Consider the following 25,876-nt stretch of genomic DNA (forward strand, 5'->3'; position numbering starts at 1 on the left):
GAAGCAGGTCCTCGTGGCTGTAGGTAGCACTTGCTTGTATCAGCACTACTTTGCTTTATTGGCTACTCAATATGATATAATATATTTCAATTAATATATTACAATATATTCACTACGGATTACATAATTTTAAGCAAATATGTTTGATGCTAAAACACTGTCAAACACTGGAACTGGAATTGGGTAGGTCTGCTCTTTGTACACAGATGTCAAAGACTAGGTTTTAAGCACATGGCCAAACCTAGTGGTTGACAGTGAGGTTACTTCTGTATTGTTAATTTATTTTGCAAATGTAGCATACCAAGATGAAGTTTATTTCATGGGTAATCTACTTGTGTATTTAACACTGTATTTTACATGTAGAATGTGGGATGGATTAGGATTAAAAAACTTACTTTTTTAATGTAAGAATTCTTCTAGTTTGAAGTTTTTATTTCACTGAAATTACAAGGATATATAATATGTGTGACGTGTGGCAGACATTAAAATTCTAACTGTCAAAGACTGGGTGGATGTCAAGCACTGGTTGGTGTACCCTTTAGGAAAGTTTTGGTAACTCTGGTAGGCTTAACAATATATAAGTTTAATTAAATTAAAAGTAAGTGTTCTCCAAATATATAATTTTGTTTTATTGGATTATTAAAACATTTGTAAAGTAGCGTTATCTAAAACGTATTATGATTGTTCTTATTTACATAAAAGAAGCAAAACAAGTTTTGAACATCGGGAACAATTATCATACAATGTCTTATTAATATCAACAATATATAATAATGTAATTAGCAAATTAAAAACTAAAATTTAATTCAAATTGGCTTTGTCGAGCTAGGATTCAAATTTATCGCATTTCGTTCGCGCTTATTCTCGTGTAATGATGATAACCTATACGCTGTCTAATAAGTACCAACAACTTAGAGTAAACTAATTAGCCAATTCAATTTAAGAACCATTCCAATTTGGCTTTCTGGAGCTATGTTTTAATGCAGTTCGTGCTTATTGTGTGTGTGATTATGATGACCTAGTGATAACCCCAAGTGTGATTGTTTTCAACAAGAACACACGATCTATTTGAAAAGTCATTCAGATCCATAAAGACACACTACAATACGAGTGAGTAGTTTTGTTCTTGACCAATTACTTACATTTTCCTTATAATATTTAGCTTAAGCGTTATTGTACGTTTTGTAAAAATCTTAGTAAATCAGGGTATTTCATTTTTCCATTAACTAATATTAATTCTTAACTTACTTATACTGATTAAGTTATATTAAATTTTTGAAACATAAAACAATACAACTTGTTTAATATTCCTAAAAGGTTGATAACGGTATGAAATATTAGTGTGTTTGCAATTTACTTATTCGTACAATTTTGGTAATCATTTTTAACGTTAAAACATTTATGCTGGCAAATGTATGAAACTATTTTGGAAGATTTTTGCCTTATCTCTAAGTTGAATTCTTTTTATGTAAAACGTTTACTGTTTTGCAATGAAGTAAGACATTATTACAAACAATAGTTAAGACACTGGTTTAATAAAAAAATAACTTGTTGCTTCCAGTGAAATAGCCATTACTTGAAACAACTACCATGTTTGTCTGATAGTTTGTTATTCATTTTTAAACCGAGTTTTTCTGTAGGAGTTGTTAAGTTTTATATATTTAAAACAAATCCTGCCTGACTCAGACTCCATAATTTTCATGTCTGTTAGAGCATTTCGTGCAAATTTTAACATGTAGGGGGATCCAAAATAGCACAAATATCACAATTAACGGTATGAAGTTTTAAAAAATGGCGCTTCAGGGAATTAACTACCTAAATGTTTAAAAACCCTGAGATTAGTGCTTATTTCGTGAAAGGTCACACTTTGAACATTCATGTCCACTGCACTCAGTTTCAGGATAGTCACTAATTAGTTGCAACAGTAAAATTGATGAAGTTTAAATTTTTAAAACATTTTCTGTAACACATCAAAAATGGCCTCTCATTGAAAAAATTTGAAAAACTACAGTTTTTGCTGTTTTTCTTTTCAATATATACTTTAAATCCTCCAAGATTTACATATCATACGTTTTTCCCCAACTGCTCGTCATATACTCTCTTTTTCCTAATACGCATTATATAGAATACTAAACTTACATTTCTTAAGTAATTTTGTTCTTTTACATGACGATTAAAATGTATAAATGTTTCTTCCAAAAACCCTGGGCTACAATTTAATTATGAGATCCATTTCCTTATTGTGGCAGTGTTTGGTAATGGAAGCCCTCAAAAATCTATAAGCCTTTGATGAATAAAAGTAGAGTGTAAGTGCAAACTCTTCACTTTAACTGTAAAATGTTGTTAACTTTGTCTGAAAAAGTCTGTTTATCTTTACTTTTATCTTTGTTTTTAAGATTACTTACCAGCAACCCGAGAGAAAACCCTGTAGAATTGTGTTCCAAACTGGCGCTTTTAATGTAAGAAAACTTCTTGAGTTGCTCAGAGCAGACGTCTTGACGTAAAGAACACGAAGAGTAGCCAACAATGCAAAATCCGGCGTTAAACGATGATTCGTGTTTCTACATGAAAAGGCGGATGCCCTTAGTCCCATTAATCGCCACACACATTGAACGCCTGCGAGTCCGTGGATACACCCGCATCGCACAGCTGTATGAGAGTAGAAAACACGGCATGCAGGTTATGGATTTCCAGTAGTATAATTCGTTGATGGGTACTTGAGGCTGTTGACTTAAACAAGTATTTTTTAGGATTTTTGTATTGGGAACGAGCATCCATCGTTTTTGTCAGTTCCTTGCAATATATTTTCCGATCGTTCAAAACAAGTATACACTTTAGAAGGAAAACGGAAAATATTCTTGATTCGTATCGAACATATCTTTAAAATTAAACCCATTCTATGATGATTTTATGACTTAATGCATGCAAGGTTCAAAATTGTTTTCCCGCAAATTAAATATCGAAAACCTATAAAGCGCTTCAATGTGTATTAATCTATATTTAAATTGAGTGTACCTTTCACGAAATAAGCACTAATCTCAGGGATTTAAAACAACTATGTGTGTGTGTGTGTGTGGTGAGAGAGAGAGAGAGAGAGAGAGAGAGAGAAGAGAGAGAGAGAGAGAGGAGAGAGAGAGAGAGAGAGAGAGAGAGAGAGAGAGAATACCTAGATATCTAGTTTTAAGCAACGCAAAACTTTGATATTCTATATTGGTAAATAAGCTAAATTTATATTCAAATACTTTTTTGTAGGAAATTGCATACTCTACAAAAAGGATGCTGTACATTCTGAACGAATTAACTAAATACTCTAATTAATTAAATGCCAACAACTTTAAGGCTACGAACGTATACTACGACATTGGAGAGTATAACAAGATTATGGTCGTAAATCGGTATTCTCCGAAGGTCTATTACTAACTACGGCAATGCCTGGAAGAAATCTCATTATCCATGACAAGTTCCAGAAAATGTATGAAAGCTGGTCCGTTTTCATTGGTAATTACTCTAACAAATTCTCTAGATCTGACCAGTTCAGTCTTTTTTCCAAGCTCTGTACCGAGTAAATTAGAAGTCGTAGCTGAAATACGAGGTTAAATTAAAACATCAAATTAAATTTCTGACAAGAAAGGTCCAGTCGTTTTTCTCCTATCACTAACGGTTTAGCCACTAAACGTCCTTAGAGTTAAAACTTTGGTTTAACAAGGAAAAATCTATAAAATAGGTCTACTTTAAACTTCCAGAATCCCTAATATAAGGAAGAGACTATACCTGTACCCGAATTCCGCTTATCCTCGAATTCCGTTTATCCCTGAAATCCGCTTATCCCCGAATTCAGCTTATCCAGAATTTTGCTACATCCCCTCTAAGGGGCCTGGGCGAGTACCCAAATTATACACCTAACAGAAATTATACCTGTAAAACAGAATTAAGTTTGGGTATGGCAATCTATCAATGACAATGTTCATTACCTATGAACACGCTTATTGAACTTCTCAGACATCAGGTAAGGCGGGTCATTTACTTTGCGCCATTTTCACATCTGATATGATGGGATGGGCATGTTTTAGATGCTATTTTCCAAAACATAATAACGGACAACATGGATTGTTTAAGGCATACTACTATCCTGCTTATAACCATACTGGAGGTAACAAACTTACATTGTATTTAAAATGATGAAAATTACATTTATATTTTGGCCGAAGCGGGGTTTTCTGCTGAAAGTCACGAACGTATGGGTATGAAATAATGAGTAGAAGACGGAAGGGAATGGGTTTTCAATCAATGCCTATAACCCAATTTTTGCACAGAATATACCGTAACAAAAACACAGACAGATGGGGTCATATATTGCGACTTCATTGCTAGTTAATTGTAACTTCTCAGATCCATTTACTCAAGCAGTATACGTCAGGTTGATAACGAGCTTACTCTTGAACTTGGTTTTTCGTCTTTCATCATGCCAAATTCTCCATGAGTTTTTGTCTGTGTCGTATTTTTATGTAAAATAGGTTATTTTCATGATTACTTTATTGTTTAAATCACTTTTCACTTCTAAAAAAAGAAAAAGATAAACACAGACATATTTCTCTGATAAAAGAAGCAATAACTTGATTTCAAACGCTGAGAATATAGTTGTTCATTTTATAGCTTTCCTTTCTTGTAATGTTGTATATCTTTCGAAAATTATGTTTCAAATCCATATTTAGTAGACGCCTTCTGTAGTAGGTAACTTGTGAATTTGAAGATAGCTCGAGTAGAAGCGACTACCTTTCTTTTACTCTACCGTATCAACGCGGTAACTTGAACCATGTTTAGAGAGTACACGGGGTTATGGATGTATTCTGCCCCATTGATACACAGAAGCATATATAATTAAAAGGGTGCCCAATCTATTTAAGATTTTTGTAACGATTATTAAGTATGACAGATGTGATGACAATGGGAACAATCTGGAGAAGACTGTTAAAGGCTTTATATGTTGTTTATAACCGGATACACGCCGTGTCTTATTGTTTTTATTTTTCACGTACTGCATTGGACCTTCTCAGGAAGAGTCTACTTTGAGCTGGAATATTAAATAACAAACTTTTGGATCGGTTTTAAGTTAACATTTCCGAAACAAAAGACAAAAAATTTAATCAGTTTTTAAAGTATAATAAAATTTAGGGAACACAGTAAGAGACTTTATGAGGCACAAGAAAGAAAATATTGAAGCTGACAAAAATAAAAACACATTAAAGCATGTTTCAGTCATTGCCATCCTTTTGCCAACAACTGAGTCAGTAAGGTTTTATGTGGAATCCTGAAAGGTGAAGTAACTGGTCTGAATTATATCAATTTATTGTACTTATATAGTTTTTAAAGTAAGTTTCTTAAAATGATTCACACTAATTGTAATTCAATTATAAAAATGACCATAAACCTATAGGAAAAAAATATATATTCAGCTAAACAATTTTTTAATGCTGAAAAGTTGCATATATTCAGTTAAATACATTAGTTTTAAATTAGTTAATATATAATTATATATTAGAAATAAAACCCTAAACATGCCAACAACTAAAACACTCTATTTTCAGAGGGGTACAGTTATTGGCACACAAGTGACAACTACTATAACATGACCACTTACATGGTTTATTTATTGACACCCCCTTTATGATGGACGTTTTTAAGGTTATATTGCCAAACATAACCTAAAGTCTATCCATTAAGTTCATATCTCAGGTAAAATTAATATGAGATGTAAAAATTACTATAACTGTTGTATAAGAGGATCTTGTAAATCATGTTTCTTAACAAACTAATAAGGAAAGAGAAGTGAAATGCTTATCTTGTAGAGATTTTTAAATAGCATATAACAGAAAAGGCACGTGTTGACTTCCACTGAAAGAACATGTGCTGCACCCATCTCGGAATATCGAGAACTATATGTTTCGTCCAAAGTATGAAGTACTCTTATTATAGTGAATAGAGTAAAAAGATGCCAACTTCTGTACCCCTGACAACAATTATTGTACCTCTTACCCTAGGTAACTTGTGAATTTGAAGATAGCTCGAGTAGAAGCGACTACCTTTCTTTTACTCTACCGTATCAACGCGGTAACTTGAACCATGTTTAGAGAGTACACGGGGTTATGGATGTATTCGGCCCCATTGATACGCAGAAGCATATACAATTAAGTATATAATTAAGTTACAAAAACATGACAGTATGTAGTAGGAAACAAAAACCTTTACATTTAGGTTGATTTGGTATACGATACGTTTATGTGTAACAAAGTTTCTAGGTTTATAAGAGAGAAAATTAATTCTTTAGAGCTAAGTGAATAAAATAGCTGTTATTCCGATTGAAAACACATCTTGTTACTAGAGCTAGACGAACATTTCCACTGTTGATTTTATGCTCTGCTCTAATATAAAATAATTTTTAAAGCCTATTATCAAAAATTATACTTTATATATTACTTCCGCTTGTTTTTATCAAAATTAACCTATATTTTACATTTATTGGTAAGTATATTATGATCACAATCCAAATATCAAATGTTCAGATTAAATATGTCACATTGAATAACAATAACCTAAAATAATATGCCTATATACTCATAATATTGTTTTTTCTGTTTAGATGTGGTGCCTGTACTTGATGGCATTATGCCTCGCTGTGTGGAATGTTGACAGCGCGCGCATTTTGGTATTCCAAGTGAGTGGTGCAAAGAGCCACACTGTTGTCATGGAGCCTCTGTTTGAGGAACTTGCCGCCAGAGGCCACCAGCTCACCGTCTTTACTTGTTTTCCACACAAATCACCAATACCAAACTTACGAGAAATCGATGTGTCTCACAGGTGGCCACGCACTGTCAGCAATTTTAGCATTGGTCTAATCAAGAGCACTATGTCGAATCCCTTCAAAACTTCGATATTTATGATGGACATCGAGTTCAATGTGTGTAAACACGTCCTGCCAGACGAGAATGTCAAGCAAGTTTTCGAATCCACTGAACATTTTGACTTAGTCATGACTGAAACGTTTTCTGCAGATTGTTTTGTCCCCTTCGCTTATAAATTTAACGCACCTCTAATCTCCTTTGTCACTAGTAGTGTTCTGCCGTGGCTCTCTGAACGGACTGGTCTTCCAGACAACCCCTCTTACATTCCAAATTATCTCTTAGACCTCTCTCCAAATATGAGTTTATATCAGAGAATAAACAATTTTGTTGTTCAGGTGTTTGCCAAGTTGGTTCACAAATACTATGCAATTCCCAAATCACAAACCTTGATCACCGAACACTACGGCTACTCAACTCCACAACTTCACAAACTTATTCTAAACACTTCACTTCTGTTCGTGAATAGCCATATTTCTCTAGGTCAAAGTCGTCCATTTCCCCCCAACGTTATTGAGATTGGAGGCATTCATACAAGTAAACCATCAAAGAAATTGCCAAAGGTATTACAGTGATCATGTTAATCGCTTACATTAAGCCATAAAATCATTGCATACTGATAATCATTTCTTTAAATAAAATAAATTTAAAATAATAAATTCTTGTGTATACATTTTTTACGATTTCTGTGCATACACTATTTAATTTCTTTATGACTAAAAAGTGTAACTTGCCAATTTAATGTAACGAATTTTATTATTAAAGGCCACAAATCAATAACGAAATAAATTACAATTAAATAATTAGGAATGTCATAGATTACATTAAATTATTAATATATTATTTTTTGTTTTTTTTATTTCACATGCTACTCTAAACCAACTCTTTTTCGTCTAGTTTTATTTAGTACTACTCTTATATTCTGAAAATGTATATTTGTATTGCAGGACCTGCAGAGAATTCTAGACCAGTCACCACAAGGTGTAATTATGGTGAGTTTCGGTTCGCTGGTCCAAGTATCCTCCATCCCTGATCACGTGATCCGTATCTTCTTGAAGGCGTTTTCTTCATTTCCCCAAACAGTCATCTTCAAGTATGAATCTAACCTTCCAGAAGTTCCATCAAACGTAGTGATAAGGAAATGGCTACCTCAACGGGAGATTATTGGTAATGAATGCTGTGCTTGAAGTCGATTCAAATTTATAAAATTGTATATCAATATTATTTAGCCTTATGAAATGGTTCAGATTTATATAATGCTAATTAAATAGTATAATAATGCAAGTAATTTTTACATAATTTGCCCTTAAGGCACCTTTTTCAATTACACAGTTAATCTACTTAATTCTTCAATGAGACCGGCCATCAAACACAACAATATTAATTTAATATTTTTAATACTCACACCATTAGTCTATATGCCTTTTATTTTTTACTTTGAGACAAGTTTCGGGCTACGGGCTAGTTGCAGTCAGTGTTCCCTTCACACAATCATGCAAAGATGGGTGTTTATGGATTTTATGTAAACCCCGATGAAAGTATAACATATGTGGTATTTTCGAATTAATTGAAAATTTCATTTCTTTTTATTAAGTAAAAAATGAGCCATCACATTTAAAAAATATTGGTTCTAAATCTATAACAACTGCTGCTGGTCTTGAAACTTTGTTCGTTATCTTATTTAAACACTAGAAGATTTTTCATGCAGTTTTCAAGTAAAAAAACATTTCAGTGTCGGTAATAATAGGAGAGCTATGACTGTTTGACGATTTTAACCAAAAAAAGCTTTTTGAGCTCAGCGAGTGAACGGCGCAACCAAAAATCAACCTGACCACATTAATTTGCTGGTCTAGTTATTACGCATAACTTTGTCTATTTTATTGTAGTTTTGTTTGTTATAGTTTTCAAGATCCCGTCAGTATTAATAAAACTGGAACATACTGAATATTAATAAAATAAGTATATATTAAAATATATCTTAATAAAATATAATACATGTATTACTTGTCTTAGTCAAATAGTGCTGAAAGTAAAGCGCTGGGTATAATAATCACACGGAAACAGTAAAGTTTACTGGATTCTGACAATGGCCACCGATATGTTTCCATTTCTTCATGTTCTCGAAACATAGTATACCAATAAATCAGTTAATGCCCATACTTTTCTTTTAAAAATACTGATGAACTCATAGCACATTTAATTATACTTCAACATTATCATAAACATAAAATATCTTTTGCTGATTAACTGGTGATTTCCTACCATTAATTATTTATTGAAAACATAAATAACTCGTGCTTTCCGTACTCCAAGTGACCTTCCCGGGCAGCATAATATTACTGCTATAATTTGTGAATATTTTCTTATTGTAAATAATACTTATAGTAATATATTTAAAGATCGGCATTTCAACTAAAGTTTTGGTTTCATAAGTTATACTTATAAATCCTTTGTAACTAGATGGTGAAAAAATCCAACGTCCTCTTTCCAATTGACCATCAACCCCTGAACTCAACGTACTGTGGACTGTGGATCACCATACATTCTCTGAAAACATTCCTAACGTCTGGTTCATGTGTCGTATTTTGCTTTTAAATAGTGGAAGCAGTGGAAGTGTAACTAAACACATTTGCTAGAAACAAAGAAACCAACTGTAACAATAGGTATGTACATTCATACGTGATATTATGTTGGAAGTGTCTATATTTATCTGGTATTTATTTTCAGAACACGAAAATGTTAAGGCACTTATAACTCATGGAGGATCAGCAAGTACTATAGAGGCAGTTCACTTTGGTAAACCTCTTATTGGGATTCCTATATTCGCCGACCAGTATTTTAACATAAAAGCAATAGTTGAACGTGGAGCTGGCGTTATGCTCAGTTTGGATAATATATCAGAAGAAGCTGTAATATCTGCGATTCATACTGTCTTAAATTATAACAAGTAAGGATTTTTATAATAGAACATAACAATAATTTAAGTTATGACAATTATTTATAGAGTTCCTTAATCTCAACAGCTGTAAATGTAACCAACCATTTCCAAAATTTTAAATATTGTAAATTCATTGTAAAATTTAAAGATTTAAAATTTAAATGAAAAAACTTTATAAAATTTTTAAATAAATATTTAATTTGATCAGGTACACAGAGAACATGAGAAGGCTGTCACAGCAGTTCCGAGACCGACCGATGACGCCGCTGCAGACGGCAGTGTACTGGACAGAGTACGTCATCAGACACCAGGGAGCGCCACACTTGCGGCCGGCCTCTGTCAGTCTGCCACTCTACCAGTACCTTCTCCTTGATGTCATCATCGTCTTACTTACGCCTTTTCTTATTTTTTACTGGTTCGCGAAACTAATCTTTAGGAAAATGCGTTAACAATATTCGGTAATGTTTAAAAAAAAGTAATGTTAAATCAGAAATGAGATAGAGCGGTCAAATATTTATATTTATTTGGATTTGACTTTAGAATTTTATAATGGAAATAGATTACTTAGCGACAAAAATTATAAAAATGAAGGAGTTAAAATAATTTGAATCTAATAAGTTAAAATTCATTCATTAGCATGTATTCTTTTTAAATTATGACTGCGTTATATCAAGGTAGAAATAAACAATAGCAACACATTCTACTCATGAAATAAAAATAACATACTATATTCCATTTCAACTTCCGCTTAGTGCAGCCTCTGAAATCTGACACTGCCAATACCAGACTCCTGATGAGTCCATGTCTGTTTGAAAAGATCCAAAAACATGTCGGTAACAAAGACGTTAAAAACCTAACTTACTCAACATTCGCATTGCATCAACTCTGCCCACCACAGCCACATTATGTGAAGAATTAAAGTTAGTATAACAAATTTCTAGTATAACTAAATAATAAAAAAAATTCTCTTGGAATTACTAGAATCCCTCCAACCACTAACAACTCAATTTACAAAACGGTTCGTATCTCACAGCATTTCAGAATGTACGAATATGTGTTTATACTGTTTTGTAATAATGCCTTATCTTGCCTATGAGGAACAAAGAACCGTTATATGAAATACATAAATAATACAGACTAATCATAGATAGGAACAATTTTGAATCTGTTTCCTTCAGTAAATATTTATATTTAAATTCAAATCATTGTGTGGTTATTTGTGCATCAGAATCGGTATGTGTCATTTAATATCTTGTTTAAAAACGCTCCTTATACCTTATTTTGAGTATTAGGTTCCATAAAGGTGCTAATACATCCCTTTGATAATAGGTCAGCATAATGGTTCTAAATATTCATTACAATATTTTTGAGAATAGCACAAAAATTATTAAGATTTTATTTTATTGTTTCAGTATACCTAAAAATAATAAAACCATGTACATTTTGAATTATAACTTTTTATATGCAGTAGAGTTATATATAAACCACATCTTCCTATCTAGAATTATTCAGGCAGTGGGGAGAAGAGAAATAGATTCTCACGTATAAGCAAAATTCCAAGATATTTGGTTGAGTAGATATTAATATTACAGAAGTTGATGTTTAAACATTTAAGGGCAGTGGGATGGCATCCTAAAGTATGATATAGTTTCTCAGTGCGGAACGCTCAGAAAGAATAGTGTTTATGTAGAATCTGATGAAGTCATTATTCAGACAAAGTATAGTTTGGTCAACTTTTTAATGATTATCATTATAGAAGTGAAAATACGTTTTCTCTATATGATTTTCTTCTGTTCTGAAGTTAAAGCGTAAATTATAGCAGGTTTTACTTGTAGTGGGTAAAAAACTATTTGTACTAACTTCAGTGTCTGTACTTAGTTCTTGAGAAAAGTGTATTAAAAGTATAATATGTTTTCTAGAAACCTGATTGAACTTAGTTATCACTTTTCTAACTGTGTATGTTTGCTGTGCAACACCCGAGTAAAGATATCTTATGGGATTACAACAGTTTTAAGGGAAATACACTTGGAAGATTTAAAGTTCAAGATATTTACACTTTTTTATTTTAATTCGTATTAAAATTTATAATTTTTATTTTCATTAGAATTTTACTTTTAAATTAAACATCAAATAATGATGTACTACAACAATGACAGTGAGTTCAAGGCGTCTTTCTTTTCCTTTAACAACCTCGTTAGCTTTTAAATACTGCTCAATTTCCTATACGTGAATATTTATTTATCAACCTACATATGAATTATATTACATAATATAACATACATTAGGTATTCATTCTAATTAAACCATTGAAGTCCATTAGCTATTCACATTATTTACACATGTTAATGAATAGCTATTATTATTTATCATAATTATATTCAGACGTGATTCAAGGATAAACCTAGAGATACATATTAATTAAAATAATCACTCGAGGTCATACAATACAGTGCTGTGTGTTTTACCACAAACTGTTTACAAAACGTCTAAATACTGAAGTATGACGCAATACATACTTTTGTAGTTTGGGTGTCTCTGATGTCGAAACGATGCGGGGTTATTCGTCACCCAATTATTTTTGGATCCCTTCAAACGAACATGACTCCAGATTCCAGGAGTCAAGTCTGCAACAGCATCAGATTTCAGATACTGCAAGTAAGAGGAAGGTGAACTGGAGCTAAAGTTAACATTCACATCGAATCAGCCTTTCCCACTTAATGATGTGATTCGGCCAAAGAAGTCATTAACTCCTCGATACCAAGGGTTTGCTTTATTAGCATTGCTGTAGTTATAATTATTGCGCTCGGTGATAACTACAATAGTACTTACCTTTGTAGCAGTGAAACAGTTTGCACTCTACTGTCTGCGCTCACTAAGAACAAGATACAGGTATGGCAATCCGTAATTTATTTAATGTTCTCTGCTTCAAATCGGTTCTGTCTAATATTCTTATGATTTAACAGTGTCAACTACTATACAGTGTGACATAAATATATGAAAATGATTAATGATTTAGTGAGTTAGAGCTATCACTCATGTTTAGTTTAGTACATGTCCATTAAATATAAGTTACTTTTACTTTGGCTAGATCTTAGTTTTGGAAACCATCTTGAATCCCCAATTTTAAATTTGGGACAGTTTGATGTTTAAAATAAATAAGGCCATAGGCATTTCATCCGAATATTTTTATTCTGAATTCAACCTTTCAGTCCGTTAGAGTTAGTTATTAAGAAGATTCAACTTTAATAACTGATATTTTACTATCCAGAGTATCATGCCACGCAACTACTAATATACGAAAGTAACCTTTTAGGCAGGTTTTTTAAATTAACTATGTAAACAGTCATGTCTATATAATAATAAAAAAACTAATTTGTGATAAAATTTATGATGCATTAAAATGTCCATTACAACTGGCTGTTTACTAAGAGCCTCTGAAGACAATCACTATCCGATACCAAAAAGTACATTTTTATCATGAATAAAGCCACCAACTTCAAAAGGTGAATTGCTTGATGAAATTTTGATTCGTCATGCGTAAAATGTTGACGAACTGGTTGCTGTATTTAAATTTTAACATTTATATAATTGCTACTTTGACTATAATTTCTTCGGAATGGTCTGTACCCTTTTAGGACGATAGGGCTATACATAGCGACAAAAATCGTCTTCTAAGAGGACGATGTGGGTTATTTACAGTCCGTTTATGTTTTAATGTTTATGAGTGACAAACTTGTAAAAAAATAATTTTATATAGTAAAGTAAATCCTACGACCTTTCTACAAACAGTTTTGGGGCCATGTTCTAGTACACGTCAACTACATCCCATAATGCTTAACAGCTGCCGTATCATATCAATCAAGATGTTTCGTCAGACAAGTGATTGTGTTATTCATTTTTGTGTGTTCGTATCCTTTTTTCAACCAATCAACATCGAATTTTGTATTGTTATTGAACTTGTATTAAGAAACCGATTACTGACATTTCTTACGATGATATTACTTTTATTCTTACAGTAAACTAACGATAAAAATTTAAAAAGCAAAAAACTAAGTAAACTTAAGCAAAATCTGACCCTGCCAGGGACTCCATTGTTGCCAATCGGAATCCTGTGAGGGCGACCTAAAAAACTATAAACAGTTAAAAACTATCACCTTCGTTATCTAACATTGAGGTGGGTGAATTGAAACTTAACAGGATAGTATACACGATCTCCAAAAAAGATCTAGTGAATTACTTTATCGACAAAAACTCTAGTACCTTAAAGTATAAATCCTCTTTTCCCAACAAACAGGCTAGTCTTACACTAACTTTGTACATTTTCCGTTACAAATTAATATATTGAATTCAATTTCCTTTAACAACAGCAAGTTATTTAATTTCTAAATACATTCACTCTTCCAAACAAGAGTATTACAATGGGGTTTTTAGTTGGTTTGTTCACTTGTCAAAGAATATGATTTGAGTTATTCCTAATTCCAATTTTAAAAATATATAAATTTAATCTTGATAACTTCAAACTAATAATCTTTATTCAATTTTGTTCCAAAAATGTTTGAGAAAATTGCACATGAATACAATGTTGAACCTAATGGGTATTATTGTATTACAGTATTTTAATTTAGCTTTTTACTGTACTGTAATTGTGTCTTAAAATCAATAATATAAAATGTTCATCTCAATTTGGGTTTCGTCACAGTCCTAAAATTATTGCTGTATCTGTATTTCTTTGAAAAGTTGTGGCCCCCATAAATTCAAAATGAGCATAAGTTGACTCCCTTTTTAGGTAAATAAATAAGGCTCTTGACTTTGTTGACCATTGACTGTCAGAGTTTCTTAAGATGGTATGGATGATAATGGATGATGGATTTAAGGATGATATATAGCATAGTTTTTAGAGGATTTGTTTCTTCGGAATTCTATTATATTTTTGTTATATATCAGAGTAAAACTGGCATGCGTGCAGTTAATCACATCCCATCACCAACAAATCTCATCTTCTGGCATATATGTCTGTATTCCTAATTACATTCCATTCATTGTGAAGGCAGGATCCTTTTTTATAAAGGTAAGGTAAGTCCCATTTTAAGCTTTGTTCTGGCCGTCCTCAAGGCCCACTGGCTTGCACGAGGATATTATCAAGCAGAATAATGGTTACAGTCATTACGCGATACGGTAACAGACATAATTAACTAAAACCTCTCACTAATTCGGAGTACTTTATTAATTTGAAAATCCATTTAAAGTATTAACCATTATTAACTGAATTTTATTTCAGTCATTTAAATGAGTACTGGTCGGTAATATATAAGCCTATATTCGTTACGACAAACCATAGTCAAGACATATTTGATATATTCTCTTATCACGTAAAACTTATATTCTAACAACTTAAACAGGTTACAGTAAACTATTTCAGTATTTAAAACAATTTTCGTAACTGTTCAAAGCATAATAGTCAAGTAATAGAAACCGAATTATAATTCGTAAACAAATATATCCTACAATTTGTCAATAGATGGCAGCAGATGAAAATGAAGTTCACAAGATGAACAAGGTATTAGTAATAACCCTGTTGTGGATTAAAAATGTTATATTCGTATAAAAGTGTAACACCACCTTGGGGGCTTCAATACAGCTTCGCTAACTTGTTTTCGTTTACAATTATTTAAAACTTATAATTTCAGGATTGTAATTCGTTCAGTGTTATAAGAGGAATCTGCCATACTACACAAGCTTTTCCTCTCATCAAAATAATGAATAAATGTCATATAAACATTGGTTCGGAATTGCTTTGCTGGCGAGGTATACAGTTTAATTGAGTATAATAATTAGATGTGTTTTATGTAAAGCGAGCTTTATGTTAAAGAAGTCTATTCCGTTTTTATTAACTTTATCATAATTTTGTAGAATAAAATTCACTACAAACTTTATTGAAAACTTTTCTCTATTTATAGGAAATTTAACGGATTTATCGTAGTCCAAACGCAAAAAAGTGTGTTTTTGACTGTAACAATTTTTGCTTTTTCAAACTATACTCCCAAAATATTGGAGGTAAGAGTTCTGGGGCAAGTTTTATACGATTTGTCAGCTTATTTACATAAACCGTATCTGATTAACAAACTAAATTAATAGCCTGAGTATGAGTTAATTTCAAGGGGGGAAATATCAATAATTTTAATACTCACAGTTTACTAAATAATTATCAAACAAGCAACTACCAAGACCTAGCTGCACGAAGTATTAGATTAAGTAAAATAATGAAAAGTTACCAATACCAACAATTGAAATTATTTAATAGGTTACCTGCTTTAATTAGATTGTTACCAAATAATAGTTTGACACAGTTGTAACGTATCTCATGTAATTGAAGAGTACATGTCTTGTAAAAATTTAAGATATTTATTTTAAATTATTAATATTGTTCTAGTACATAATATATATTCAAGAAATTAACTCTGACGAAGCCTATTGTAATTTGTAAAAATTATTTATTAGCTAATAAAGATTTTTGATTCTTGATGTAGAAAATATTCTGTCAGTGAGTTAGTGAGTGAGTGATGGCCTCTTTTAGCTTTTTAAGGAATTATAAATATACCATTGAGGTGTAGCTTTGGTTTCCTACATGTGCCAATTTAGGCCTGCTCTCTTACCAAAACTCCTGTAAAAATTTTTGACCTTACACTCTTCCACATTTCCTATAAACGTCCAACTACACCTATAAATAGATTTTAATCTAACTAACTTCTCGATGAATTATATGTATAAGATACTTGTCAGTGGATATATTTATAAATTTAATGGGTCGAATAAATTCTTAGAATGTTCAAACATTTTTTTACTGTACTTGTCTCCAAAACGTTTTCATTCTAAAAATACTATGAAAATAACCGATAACAACCTATTATTTATTCACTGTTTCTATTACATTTCTTTGTATAAAACACGCTGCACCTAAGTTATTTTAAATTTAATTCCTTTAACAGATAGTTGCTAACACTATTAATTATGTATACATTAGTTTCGTGATACGTTAGATGAATAGGAAATCGGATGTATTCTTAGTTCCTATAATGACGTATTGGAACTATTATTATTTTTAAATTATAGTAATTTGTATTATTTCTGTCATCAATAATTTACCTTCAGTAAATCTCCAACACTGGAGGTAAGGTACATTTATACTTTCAATACCGTACTCGTTTACAGGAACACAACAAATAAAAGAAGTTGGAGAAGAATCGTAGAAACAATTATTTTGCCTTTTTTTAGAGTGATCTCAGTCTTTTAAATTCGTAAAAACTAATTAACATGATGTAAAATTTTCAAAGTATTACTGTATACGCTCTTTACTTTCGGAGCAGTTTCACGATGTATCTGAATTTACTGCTCATTAGTTAATACCGAGTTATTTAATAAGATTTTGGAGACATCGTTGTACTATAATTATTGGCAAATATAATTTCATAATTTCATCATTTTGTATTTTTAATATAACACAATCAACCATTACATGAAATAATCTTCATTATTTAATCATGTCTAAGCAATGCATGCTATATACCGTTGAATATATTCAACATATAATACACTACAAAAATTAAAATATATTACCAGATGTCATATGCCTTTTCCTTTGGTTTTCTGTCTAGATGGAATCTTTGAAACTGGTGCTATTATGCCTTCTACTAGCGAGGAGTGCTGGTAGTGCTCGCATCCTGGTGATGCAGGTCAGCGTTACCAAAAGTCACAGCGTTACCATGGAGCCTCTGTTTGAGGAACTTGCCGCAAGAGGCCACCACCTCACGGTCTTCACGTCCTCTCCACACAAATCCGCAATACCGAATATGACAGAGATTGACTTATCCCACAAATGGAGACCTGTGATCAGCAATTTCAGCTTAGATTTGATTAAGCAAGAAATGTCAAGCCCTTTCAAAACGCCATTTTCGATGACAAACCTTGAGCTACGCATGTGTGAAAATGTTCTTGCCAGCCATCAGATCCAGAGTCTACTTGCATCTGATTGCAAATTTGACTTAGTCATATCTGAAACGTTTACAGCTGACTGTTTTGTTCCGTTAGCTCGTAAATTTAATGCTCCTCTAATATCCTTCGTTACGAGCAATACTCTGCCATGGGGTTCCGACCGAGTAGGACTCCCTGATAACCCCGCTTATATACCAAATTATCTTTCGAATCTAAACACAAATATGACTTTATATCAGAGGATCTATAACTTTGTTCTGTTGACATTTGCAAAATTTGTAAACCAGCATTATGCCATGTCTCGATCACAAAATATAGTTAATAAATATTTCAGTAACTTCAACCCACCTTTGGGCGAATTAATAGTTAATACTTCTCTTTTATTCGTGAACACTCACTTTTCCCTCGGTATTAGTCGCCCAGTCTCGTCTAATGTGGTGGAAGTCGGTGGCATCCATATGAGAACGACATCTTCACAATTATCCATGGTAATTTCAAAAGTACTGTATGATTTTATATTGATATAGAAACCTCATAACGTGTATTGGTTTTGCTCAAGCCTTAAGTATATTAAGCCCTTAGCTTACGAACGATGGTAACTATTATAATTGTGCTATTGTACCTAACATTATAATTGTATTATTAATCTACTATATTATAAGTATTACCTGGATATCAAAATGAATATCTGGAACATCTGATTTTTCAAGAAGATTCTAATCTCAATTTTAGCCGCTTTCCCCATCCCCATGAACCACACACCTGTGAGAGAATCTTATCTAGCACAATAATGAAAATTGTCTGTACTGATAACAAATGCTAGGAGCACAGAGGATTTGAATCTGCGCTATCTCTTAAATCCTGTGCTAACTCAAATCCAAGTACTCATACCTCTGGCTGTGGGGAATCTGAGAGAGAAAAAGGATCTCTAGGAAAAATAAGAGAGACAGTAATTTTTTTGTTCTTTGGGATGAAGGACAATTTTACTTTCTGCAAAACTATTCTACTAATTCAATAAATAAAATTGGGTATTTAACTTTTCATTTATTGCACTTTTAAACTATGCGGAATTTTTTTGTTGCATTCTCGGTTATTCTGATTTTCTAATTAAAATTTATGTATAACCAACTATTATGTTACTTAATTGTGTAACAACACTTATTTAAGGTTGATGTTTAAACAAAATCCACGCAAAAATCCAAAAACATTGCAACAATATTTTCTTTATTGCGTATGAATTTCATATTGATTTTAAGTAAGCCAGATACATATGGGGGGGACATCGTGAAAGCCTTCCCTCCTTCAAAATCATGGAAGGATGATATTGTTGGATATATGCACATGCAAACCAAACATTGTGCTATGCGTTTCAGTCTCCTTCGAGAGCTACAAATTGATTGCAATTGATCAGAACAGATTTGCTTAGCTATGCTTACGTGTATTTTTATGTATTATTTTAAAATTTTCAAAATTAAATAACAAATAAAATAAAACAAATGATACGGTTTTCAACGTTAAATTAAATTAGGCTATTGCCACTTACACAATTTAATGAAAGTATAAATATATATATATATATATATATATATATATATATATGTGTGTATGTATATTTTTTTATTCTTCACTATTTATAAGAAAATATTTTATAGTAATTTAAATTAATTTACAAAGTTTGGCAAATCAAATTACTAGTACTATAAAACGAGTTTAATATATAAAATGAGATCACTTGTCATAAAACTAAGAGAGGCGTCATGATTTACCAACAAATGAGATCCTGCGCGCGTAGGTAATTCCAGTGTTTGTTACCTTAACTGCACGAATTCGTTACAAATCCCGGCATACGTTGCCATGGTCTGAGATAGACTAGATCTATGGTAAACACTCATAGATTATAAAAAGTGGTCTTGGGCTAATAAACATAATCGAACTAAAACCAAGCTCTTGAATAACCCCTGCTATTAACAGCAATGACAAGCTATTTAAAGCGAAACAATACGTAATATAAGTATACATCCTGCTTTTTAATGCTTATACGTAACTCGATTCCACTTTTTCTAGGACATACAGCAGATTTTGGACCAGTCATCGCAAGGCGTCATTCTGGTGAGTTTTGGGTCACTGATTCGAATCTCCTCTTTCCCTCGACACATGATCAGTATGTTCTTACAGGCTTTCTCGACAGTATCTCTGACAATTATATTAAAATATGAAGACGATCTGCCAGAGGCTCCTCCAAATGTTGTGATAAGAAAGTGGATACATCAAAAAGAAATTATTGGTAAAACATATTCTTATCAAACTATAATAGATAGCGTGTTTTTAATTGAAGATTGTAGCAAAATATTAAGTATCCAGTGCTTGTTCAGTACTCTAATGCAGATATCAAAGAAAAAGTTACTATCAAACTTTTACTATAAACTTAAAGAATGTAAAACCCATCTTAGTTGTCTTTTTACAGAAGTAGGCTTCTCAGACCTGTGTATGTAGACAAATTTTCTTGACCAGGAAACAAGGCAAAATCAACTATGAAATATAAAATACTAAGACCGGAGTAAATTACAACTGCCATAAATTTACTTCCTGAGATTTTCTTGGTCTCTTTGGCAACAAGACAAACCCAACGGAAATATAATTCATTCGAATCAAAAGTGACCACACGCGTGAAGCCTACGAAATTGCGTGCAAAGCCGCGGGTAGCTACTGACAGCATAACTTAGATATAGGAATCGGATATAGGCATATTATTATTCAGAATTACCACCCACAAATGATTTTAAAATTAATTTAAGGAAAATAAATTTACTCTAAATATAGGAAATATTTTTGACAGCTGATATGGTCACGGACACGCAATGTCTTATTTATTGTTGTTTGGATGAATTAATAACAACGTCGTTGTGTGATGCATATAGTAATAACTAATATTATTATCTAAGTTTCATTATAGTGGCAGCAGTGGACAGTTGAAGGCAGTTTATTCTGGATCTTACTTAGTGAACAGAATTGTGAATGTGTACATTTAGTTATTAATTCGGTTTCCTTAGACATTGGGGTACGGCATACTTACTACAGTAGCTGAAGGAACAAAAACGGAGGGACTGGGCGTTAGCATGTGTTAAAACAAATCATTCGCTCCGTGACTAGAATGTTAGAAAATTAGCGAGGACAGTGCGTTTGTGATTATAGCAAGTGGAATCACAAAGCAATACACCAAAAAACTTTAGTGTCCATTGTACACTGATAACATACACGATACTGATTAGGTATATATATACTGATATAATTCCTAGACTGAACCAAGTAAATATAATGATATAACACACATGGATTGAGAATCAAGAACATATACTTTACTGTATCAGGTATAGAAATATTTACTCTTTCGAAAAACTAATACTAGAGTACAAACAAAGGCAGCAGGCTGTGTGGCCCGCTAAGTAGGGGTAAATTTCCTTTTATGGAATTAAACTAATCGAAGATATTACTAGTAAGTCGGGGTTAGTAGGTTTGTCCATTCATTATCTCGAAAGCCGCTTCATGTACAGGGAAGAAATTTAGCACCAATGTATGAAAATAAAAGCACAGCGGATAGTTAGGGTTTTTCAACCTAGTTCTTTAAACGAAGTGGAACACAAGGCAGAATACAGAACACACTTTTACACTGACACTCTTTTAAATTGTATCAGGCATCTCAGTCCAAAGTAGTATTTATAAATACCAAAATATAAAAGATGGTACACAAAAAACGATAATCTTTTTAAGAGTTAGAAATAACAAATGATTGATTTGATATCGTTCATAAAATATGTTATAGATCATTCTAATAGACTATTTAATTCAACATAGCCAAACCTATTTAAAAATTGCCCGTACCGAAAAGGAATATTTCATTTATAAAATAAAATTTTTGTAACAGTACATTAGTTATGTTAATTATAAAATCCAGACAACCAAAGAGTCTAAATAATAAGATGTACATTTTTATTCCCCCTTTATAACTTTTACTTCTTTGTCAATACTTAAAAGTATTCTACATAACAGGTGATATTTATGTTTAGTGTTTATAATATTGACTCGTTTATTATTACTGTTTCTCTTAACCTTGAACACTGAAATACTTCATTTCAAAAATATCATAGAAATCTACCGTAGTACGGATGACAACTATCATAATGTAAGTACTTGAACGTGTTAGTGTTATTGATGTTGATTTTAGTTTTAAATTTTTAATCTTCAATAAGATCTATATTTATAACATTTTAAAAACTGTAGACCCTACTCTTTTGAATGAATTCTTCCTACAAAATTATATATAGTAAAACCAGTTTGGTGTCGGAAATATAACTGATTCAAACAAGAAATGTTCTTAAAAGCGCCAAACGTTTTCTTAACTTCTTATCCTCTTACCCACGAACGCTGAAAGATTACTACTGATTGATGATGGGTAACTGATGACTGATTCCATTTCAAAATATCATAAAACTTTAACTTATTACATCATAAGTAATATCACTAAGAAAGTTAAGAACTTCTACTTTGAAGTTCTTCCGCATTGGTTCACAACAGTTTAAGTGATTCTGGAATCGTGGGAGCTATTTAATCAAATACACGGAATGTTGTACAGAAATTGCTGGCGAAGCCACGGATATATGCTAATGTTTGCATAATGCGTTAAATACAATAATAATGCATCACCTAAAATATAAATGCATTTTGAAAAGTAACTGGGAAAGTAGAATATAAAAACTAGAAAAATGTTTATAACGGAAATAAATATTTATCTCAACATTAACCTTGAAATATTTGACTACGATGTTTTTAAGTGAAATAAGATATTGCAAAATATTACCAAGTCATAATATTTTTAAATAGGGCTATTATAAATTCTGATTTTCTTTTTACATGCGGAGTTAGTTTCTATTTACCCTAAAATCCTTTACACAATTCTAATTCATTCTTATCCAAATAATTTTATTGAATGCTCCGAAGGGCATGTTGTAAATTTTTATTCGAATATAGTTACTTAAAGGTAAAATTATAAAAATAGTTTAAGAATTTTTAATGTATTTTTGAAAGTAACAAAACGTGGAATGTCAACTCAACCTCACGTGTTTTGTTTAGATTTAAAAAAAAAAGTATTTACTATGTCTTTTAATTCACTATTACGTATGTTTAATACAATTTGAATTGAATTATACATATTTTGCAGTGTACGAGAAATTATTTTATTCTTATTAGTCCATTTTTAAAAGAGACATTTTTTACGATTTGTAATGTTACACTATCATTTATGTTACAAATAACCATACTAATCTAGCCATAGTTCACAATGCTATATACAAAGACTACTCTAGCTATAGTACACAACTGTATGTACCAATACTACTCTAGCTATAGTACACAATAGTAACACTTTGGCTACCACGGGGCCTTAATATCTGGTAATATGAACTTCATCTCACACCTGTATTCTCTTTGGTAGAGAGCAGTTAAATATAACATACTTATAAAAATAAAATATTAATTAATATTTGCTTTAATATAAATTATAATAAAGTATCAAACAAAACTAAGTTCTTAACATTTTCAACTACTTTACTATTATAACAGTTCAATGCAATATTTAATATAATATTTATCAGATTCGATGTCATAGTCAGACTTGATTATGGACAATTTTAAATATGGAAACATATTTCATGAGTTCAACCCTATATTTCACAATCAATAAACTTATAAAACATACTTTCTATTTCAGGTCACAAGAATGTGAAAGCTTTTCTAAACCATGGCGGAATGGGCAGTATCATAGAAACTGTTTACTACGCCAAACCTATTATTGGCATACCATTATTTGCCGATCAGCATCTTAACGTGAAAGCAATCGCTACCCAGGGGGCTGGCGTTTTACTAGAATGGGACACTCTATCAGAAAAACGTATACGTACAGCTATTAACAATGTTCTCAATGATTCCAGGTAAGACATATAGTATGTTAAGTAAAAAATTTAAAGTTTTAATTACTTAATATTATAGATTAACAAATTTCCATTATTTGAATCCAGTACAAAAGTGTTGGAGCTTTCGAATATTACAAAATATCTACTTAAACTTAGGCAGTATTATTATCGTACCCAAAGAGATTTAAATACAACGTTAGGTTGTTTTTTTTTGTAAATTCTTTCCTCATTTTTGTACACACATCTGGTTATCACTTTTTCCTTAGGATAACCAGGGACGGTTACTGTATCGTGCGTGGGGGTGAAGTACCGTTTGTAAAGTTAACGTAATTGTGGGGTGTATTTTGTTTTGTGTTTTACAGCAAGTACCCTCGGAAATCAGGCTCTCAAGAAGCACTATGAATATTAAATGATTGGTAGTTGTCCGCTGCCATGATCTTGGCCGTCTCGCGACCATATATAAATAATTTCCGAATATGGAACTAGACAAAATATCCTACATCCCTTTGGAACAAACTTGAAAAATTTATATTTCTAATATTTAATATATTTTTACAAGAGGAGACTACCTTTTGTATACTTATAAAACCAAACGTATACTCGAGATAAAAATTAAGTAATTATACACCTTTAGATCTTACGTAAAACAAACTATAATAACTAGAATTTATTTAACTGTAAAAGGCGTATTATTGTAGTTACACGGAGAATATGAGGAGAATATCGGAACAGTTTCGGGATCGGCCGATGACGCCGCTGCAGACAGCAGTGTACTGGACAGAGTACGTCATCAGACACCAGGGGGCGCCACACTTGCGGCCAGCTTCTGTCAATCTGCCGCTCTACAAGTACTTGTTACTTGACGTTATTGCTGTTTTGGTCCTGCCTTTTCTGGTTTTGTTATATTCTCTTAGTTTTCTGTATAAAAAAATAACGGATAATAAATGATAAAAGGTAAAAGGTATAAAAAAATAATTACATAATAGTACGTGTTTTTTTTTTTTATTTGACTACTCATTTCCAAATGAACTATTAATCTTAATTTCAGACTTTAGTATATAATCAGTATCATAAAGAAAGCCTAAAAAGGTAACATTGTAAATAAAATGTCATTTTTGTAGAGTACTTGTAAAAACTAGTTTCCGTAATGTTTAATAAGGATAATGTCATAGAATGTATTTTGCTGTTATTTAATATAGTAGAGTACTACTAGTATGAATTCGGATCTTACGTTTAGGGATTTTATAAATGTTACTAAATTGTTGTACTATTCCCAATTATATATCACCCACCCTTGATATAAAGTAAATTAAAATGTCTTATTTTATAAGATGAAGTTAAGGCTAAGAAGCTCTCTCTAACACAACCAGCGGAGCGGATTAAAGGTGGCTTGCAAACCACCAACCACGGCTGGGCACTGGGCAGGCGAGCTGTTTGTAAGGGCAGGATCGCTAAGTGGTTACCCATACAAGCAGCAGCCACGCTCAACTTTGCTTGATTCGGCTATCTTGCGATAATCACTGTACCCTATACACTGTACCATATGCATTATTATTTGACATGAATTATATTATTACTGTGCATATATTATATCCCAAACAGTCTGCGAATACATTCCTTAAAAGTTTGCTGCAGCTTCGACACGCCTGCAATCAGATCAAAACTCACATCTAAATTTAAATTTTAATATATCAAACAATTAATTACAATATTAATAATTGTACCATAATATTATTGAATATTGTATTTAAATGCTAAAAGTTATGCATGTACTAATATATGTCCTAGAGACTTAAATCTTGGTTTATATGTTTGTGATAGTCGCAATATTGTGGCAGAAGATCAAAATAGTCCTTCGAGCTTTCTGTCCATCTGTCTGCCCGATTATGTGATAAATGATTACTTGGTAGAAAGGTCCGAGATGCTTGAAAGTTGGTAAATAGGTTCCTCTTCATTCAAATAAGGGTCCTATTGATTTTGGGATCAAAAGGCTTGAGGGCGGCCAGCCCAGGAGGACATCTTCCTCTATCAGCCCCGTCTATGGTGCAGTGAATGATAGACAAAAATGAAAATTGAAATAGATGTAT

General features: G+C 32.0%; 1 protein-coding gene across 1 annotated transcript; it reads left to right on the forward strand.

Moving 5' to 3' along the window:
- The first annotated feature begins 749 nt into the window (after window positions 1-749).
- LOC124355882 lies at window positions 750-24,767 on the forward strand. The gene is made up of 10 exons (XM_046807037.1): window positions 750-1,110; window positions 6,638-7,459; window positions 7,844-8,063; window positions 9,624-9,843; window positions 10,043-10,280; window positions 12,556-12,723; window positions 17,487-18,311; window positions 19,888-20,107; window positions 23,588-23,807; window positions 24,488-24,767. The coding sequence occupies exons 2-10, from the start codon at window positions 6,638-6,640 to the stop codon at window positions 24,735-24,737; spliced, it is 3,183 nt and encodes a 1,060-aa protein (XP_046662993.1). The 5' UTR covers window positions 750-1,110; the 3' UTR covers window positions 24,738-24,767.
- Window positions 24,768-25,876: the final 1,109 nt, after the last annotated feature.

The sequence above is a fragment of the Homalodisca vitripennis genome, chromosome 2, assembly GCF_021130785.1.
Source record: "Homalodisca vitripennis isolate AUS2020 chromosome 2, UT_GWSS_2.1, whole genome shotgun sequence".
Lineage (NCBI taxonomy): Eukaryota > Metazoa > Arthropoda > Insecta > Hemiptera > Cicadellidae > Homalodisca > Homalodisca vitripennis.

Coding starts and splice junctions, on each gene's coding strand:
- LOC124355882 (XM_046807037.1), top strand. CDS start 6,638: ATGTGGTGCCTGTACTTGATGGCATTATGCCTCGCTGTGTGGAATGTT. Junction 8,064..9,623: donor ACCTCAACGGGAGATTATTG/GTAATGAATGCT, acceptor ATTTATTTTCAG/AACACGAAAATGTTAAGGCA. Junction 18,312..19,887: donor CATCTTCACAATTATCCATG/GTAATTTCAAAA, acceptor CACTTTTTCTAG/GACATACAGCAGATTTTGGA.